This window comes from Priapulus caudatus, unplaced genomic scaffold, assembly GCF_000485595.1.
Source record: "Priapulus caudatus unplaced genomic scaffold, Priapulus_caudatus-5.0.1 Scaffold2100, whole genome shotgun sequence".
NCBI classification, from domain to species: domain Eukaryota; kingdom Metazoa; phylum Priapulida; class Priapulimorpha; order Priapulimorphida; family Priapulidae; genus Priapulus; species Priapulus caudatus.
This window is the reverse complement of record NW_014579161.1, coordinates 6,005-11,787: the sequence shown is the minus strand read 5'-3', so window position 1 is coordinate 11,787 and position 5,783 is coordinate 6,005. Positions and strand designations below refer to the sequence as shown.

At 45.4% G+C, this 5,783-nt stretch overlaps 2 protein-coding genes across 2 annotated transcripts in view; both read right to left on the bottom strand.

Moving 5' to 3' along the window:
• Positions 1 to 3,049, bottom strand: part of LOC106818229 (leucine-rich repeat-containing protein 4-like) — a 5,042-nt gene extending 1,993 nt beyond the window's left edge. The window contains exons 1-3 of the mRNA XM_014822954.1: positions 2,909 to 3,049; positions 2,393 to 2,680; positions 2,130 to 2,241 (exon numbers count right to left, since the gene is read on the bottom strand). Of these exons, the coding sequence (XP_014678440.1) occupies positions 2,130 to 2,241; positions 2,393 to 2,680; positions 2,909 to 3,022 (514 nt within the window). The 5' untranslated portion in view covers positions 3,023 to 3,049. The remainder of the gene's footprint in view (positions 1 to 2,129; positions 2,242 to 2,392; positions 2,681 to 2,908) is intronic.
• Positions 1 to 5,783, bottom strand: part of LOC106818228 (insulin-like growth factor-binding protein complex acid labile subunit) — a 13,706-nt gene that overhangs the window by 7,224 nt on the left and 699 nt on the right. The window lies entirely within an intron of this gene.

Here is a 5,783-nt window from a genome sequence, read left to right as displayed (position 1 = left end):
TAAAAAATTGTCAACGGCCGTTGCTCCACAAACACCACGGGTAGTTGTTTCCAGATGAATCATTCCGGGGGGACCTGAAAAGAGAATTTGAATGCATTGTTGTTGCATGTGCAACGTGGCCGAAATTTGTTGGCGTTTTTTTCGATCTGGTATCCCCGGGATCAGATATCTATTCGCCGGTATTGCTATGAGGTGGTTTACAACCTTATACATCATTACACTCGAATTAAAGCGTCTACGATACATAAGTTGTTGCCACCCGAGTTGGTTCTTAAGAGCTGACGTACTGCTATATCGCCCATAGGTGTTTGTGCTAACTGCCACGTTGCTTCAACGAACGACCACTAGGAAAGTATGTAGCAAGAAAATTAAAGTAGCAAAGAAATACAAGCAGCATGCTGAAGGTTAAGGCTTACCGACGCTGTTTCTGATAGAAGGGAAGATGACCGCTGGCACGTCAGTCAGCTTGATGTAGGAAAGCACGAGTTCGTCCAAGTGATCAATGCCAGCGAAAGAGGCAGGGTGCAGCACTGGCGCCACCCCGTGGCGCCACCCACTTTCATCAATCTTCAACGAACCGTGATCAAAGTTCAGGCCGTGAAAGACGTTCTCTGGCACCTCCTCCATGTCATCGAACCCATGCAGCTCGATGCTAGCGTAGGTGACGTCACGGGGCAACGCCTCCATGACGCTGAACGCTTCGCTGCTGGACATATCGTGACCATCGCAGACAATGCTAGGGTAGCCGTTGTGCGGGATGGTGCATGTACACTCTCCCAGCACGTGCATCGACGGACACGGAGGGTTGTGTGGGTGAGCGTGAGTTACGGCGATGACCACAGCCGCCACGAGAAGGATGACCAGCTTGCACATGATTGCTGTAATTGCTGTAGTAACTCTTTGTATCTGTAACTACACAGAGAAACGGAACGAAGCTATACACGGAGCCAGCCCAAATTCACAAGCGCCAGGCCTGGTTCTAATACGCAAGCCAGTAGCGTAGAGAATATAGCAGTACGATATCACAGCGAATAGTAAAGAAACGTCGCTTCGAATGAGAATCTTTACTAAATACTACAAAGCACAAACAAGCCCCATTCCTGGTTCTAATCCGCAAACCATGCAGTAATGTAGAGAACACGATTGCACACAATATATCAATACGATATCACAGCGAATAGTCCAGTTCCCAGTTCAAGAAACGTAGACTCGAATGAAAATCTTTACTAAATACTATAAACACGGCGTATATAGATCCGCACAGAATTTAAATTAAATTATAGATAAATGTAAACGTAGGCTTACCTTACCAGCTGCTGCTCCTGATGTCAACTTGACTTGCTGACCAAACAATGACTATGCGTAAAGCTCACTATTTATACGCGGTCAGTCGGCCTTTTACCTACACGTGACGTGCTATAAGGTCACCGTAAATGTCACACACACCTGGTCTGGCGTGCGGTGGGTTTCAGTTAGAACCGCTGTGATTGGAGGTAAGATGAATTACCCTGCCACGTGCTTCATTACTAATCATCACGTGATCGGTCACTCTGCTGTGTCTGCGTCACGTGTGCAAATGACATAAGATATAAGATAAGATATAACAGTTTTATTTATCAACATGTTACGAGGACTCACGTACGGGGAGAACAAGCTATGATCTGCATTTGGGAGTTCCTATTTTTTATTGTTCACCCTGAAATTTTCCCCCATTTTTTATTTGCAGCTTCTTTTTGTTTTACAAAACACAGCTTTTCACAAACACTGCAGCCTGCCCAATTCGCACACTGCAGCTTCCCACTTGCAATTTCTCCCTTCACTGTATTTACAATAGAACAATAACAATTGCTTCTCCGCCGAACCAATGCCGATTTATTACAAACTCCTGCTCTACTAACAATAACAACAATAATAACAATGATTATGCACGTACTGTGTTATCACGTTACCCATACAAAGCAGATATCTGTGCAACGTGTCCGTGTTACGTGTCCACGTTATGTTGAGGAGAAAGGAGGGGGCGGGAAGGTGTGAGAATAGGATGCCAGAGAACCAAAGTTTCAGCGAGAATATCATAACGGGTACGTTATGATATTGTACGTTATGATATTGTCAGCGTGATCACCTACCCGTGAGATCTAGATGTATGTGGCTGTGGTGGTGGCCATGGGAATGAAGCACGTGCTCATCAAACGCCTCTTCAGTGAGGGTGCTGAGATGGTTGTCAGACAGGTCGAGGTCCTATAGCAAAGTAAAAATGAACGGGTTATTATCTTTTTACTTTTTATGGTTAAATTGCTGCATTATACTTCCTATTTTGCTATTCCGTTTGATGTGAACAAACAATATCAATCTTACTTTTTATGTAAAGAAAATTGCAACAAAAACTCACCTCGATCTCTCTCAGCCCTCTGAAAGCGTCGTCTCCAATCCAGTAGATCTGCTGGCTTGGCATATCCACCCTCAGGATGCCCTCGGTATCATCAAAGGCGCCTGGTCCCACCCAAGCAATCTGGCTGCCACTGAAGTCTAGGTGTTCAACGTGGTGAAGTCCAGCGAACGTGCCCGGTGCCAGTGCCACAAAGCTGTTGCCGGCAAGTTGCAAGATCGCCAGATTCCAGGCGTCTCTGAAGGTTCCTGGATGTAGGTAGTCGATACCGGCAGAGGTCAGGTCGAGAGCCTATCACAGGGAGCAGACACAGTGAGTGTGTTAGAGATGAGACTAGGTGCGCAAAGCTGCGAATAGCTATTGCACGGTAAAACGTAATAGCTCACTACGTAGCTTTGAAAATCAATGCTAAGTATCAAGCCTATATTTGCTGACGTAATTCATTTTTGCCTGATTTTGTTTGCGCGATATTTCGTGGGAAGGCACATTTAACATGGAGAAGGGTGCTGCGATACTCACATGCAGTTCAGGCACGCCAGTGAACGCCCACTTGTTGATGTACTTCAGGTTGTTCTCAGCAAGGACGAGGTGCTGGAGGTGACCGTGCGCCGCGAAGGCTCCCTGAAGTATCATAGTGATCGCGTTGCCGGCTAGGTTCAATGTCACTGCAAGAAAGCACACGGATGAACAGCTAGGACATCCAATTACGCTTTCATACAAAATCCAATCATGCCTTGGGAAATACATCCACGATTCGAGAGTTTTGATAAGCTAGAGAATCGGATTAGGTATGAAAATGAACATTATTGTAAACTTCGCATCAGAATAACTGTTATGTTATGTTATGTTCTCATACTTGTCGGTGTCCACTACGCTGGATATAATGACAAGGTAGTAAGTGCCTTCAGGGATAAACCTAATAAACAAACAGGTGCGTAATGATTGATGTGAGGCAATGCCGACTGCCGTGTCCTCTTAAAGTGGTTGCGTGCCATGTGGGAGTTAAGCCTGACTAAAAAATTGTCAACGGCCGTTGCTCCACAAACACCACGGGTAGTTGTTTCCAGATGAATCATTCCGGGGGGACCTGAAAAGAGAATTTGAATGCCATTGTTGTTGCCAGTGCAGTGCCGAAATTTGTGGTGGCGTTTTTTTCGATCTGTTAGCTCTAGCATTCCGGATGTCAGATATCTAGTTTCTTCGTTCTATGCTATGAGGTGCGTTTACAACCTATACACATTACACTCGATGTAAAGCGCTACATACAGAAGTTGTTGCCACCCGAGTTGGCTTCTTAAGAGCGACGTACGCTATTATCGCCCATAGGTTGTGCAACTGCCACGTGGGCGTTTCGAACGAATACTACCACTTAAGGAAAGTATGTAGCAAGAAAAAGATTATAATGTATGCAAAGAAATACATAAGCAGCATGCTGTTATAGGGTAAGGGCTTACCGTACGCTGTTCTGATAGAAGGTAGTATGACCTGCTGGCACGTCAGTCAAGCTTGAGTATTATATATCACTATCGTTCCAACGTATCAATCCAGCCGAAAGAGCAGGGCTGCCAGCACTGGCCCACCCCTGGCGCCACCCACTTTCATCAATCTTCAACGAACCGTGATCAAAGTTCAGGCCGTGAAAGACGTCTCTGGCACTCCTCCATGTCATCGACCATGCCAGCTCGCATGCTACCGTAGCGTACTTCACCGGGCAACGCCTCCAGACGCTAAAACGCTCCGCTGCTGGACATATCGTACCATCGCAGATCAATTCTAGTGGTTTTTATCTTCGTTTTTCGTGCGATTGGTGCATGTACACTCTGCGCCAGCACGGCATCGTGACGACACGGAGGGTTGTGTGTGTGGAGCCGTAGTTACTCGCGTTGTGGATGTGCCACTATGCGCTCTCTTAGCTGATGAAGTTTTGATGACCAGCTTGCATCATGATGCTGTAATTGCGGAGTAAACTCTTGTGTATCGTGTTTATATAGCTTTTACAACAGAGAAAACGAGACGAAGCTATACACGGACAGCCCAAATTCACAAGCGCGCAGGCCTTGTGGTTCTATATTACGGAATGTGCGCGAGGTTAGGCGGTGAGAGAATGTTATTAGCAGTACGAGGGTATCACAGCGAATAGTCGTAAAAGGGAAACTGTCGGCTTTTCGAATTGGGAGAATCTTTACTATATATTACCTACAAAGCACAAAAGCAATCCCCGAGTTCCTGCCTTCTTAATTCCTTGCCAAACCATGCAGATATTGTAGAGAACACGATTGCACACAATATATCAATAGATATCACAGCAATAGTCAGTTCCCAAGTTCAAGAAACGCAGACCTTCGAATGAAAATCTTGACTAAATACTATAAACACCGCGCTAATAGATCCGCAGAGAATAAAGTTAAATTATAGATAAATTAAACGTAGGCGCTTACCCTACCAGCTGCTGCTCCGATGTCACTTGATCTTGCTGACCAAACATATGACTAGCGCCTAAAGCTCACTATTTACGCGGCCTCACGCGCCTGTTACCTACACGAACCTGGCTATAAATCCGTCCCGTAAATGCTCACACACACCTGGTCTGGCGTGCGGTGCGTTTCAGTTAAACCGCGTGATTGCGAGGTAACGATGTAAATCTACCTAGCCACGTGCTTCATACTAAGTCATCACGTTGATCGCTCACTCTGCTGTGTCTGCGTCACGTGCTGCAAATGACATAAGAGTATAAGATATAGATATAACAGTTTATTATCAATTCATCGTTTCGCTGATGTGACTCACTATCCGTAGAACTAATGGCTATGATTCTGCATTTGGAGTTCCTATTTTTATTGTCACCCTGGAGAATTTCCCTCTCTATTTTTTATTGGTTGTTCTGCAAGCTTCTTTCTTGTTTACAAACACCAGCTTTTCACAAACCACTGCAGCCTGCCCCAATTTCGCCCACACTGCAGCTTCCCACTTGGCAATTTCTCCCTTTCACTGTATTTACATAGAACAATAACTAATTGCTTCTCGCCGAACACAATGCTATTTTATTACAAACTCCTGCCGTCTACTAACAATAACAACAATAATAACAATGATTTGCACGTACCTGTGTCTATCACGTTGGATCCTTGCATACTTAAAGCAGATATCTGTGCAACTCTGTCGTTTTATCGGTCCAGCGTTATGGTGGTCGCGATTCTGACGCGTTCTTTTCAGAGACGTTCTTACGTCCACGTTAGTGTGCAAGGACCTGTTCCTGATAACGTCTCTGTGTTACGTGTCCACGTGTATTGTGCATTCGACCTGTCCCAGTAACGTGTCTTGTGTGATCGCTCCACGTTATATATGCATGCAGACCGTCCCTAGTAATCGTGCCATGTTACGTGGTCCAACGTTA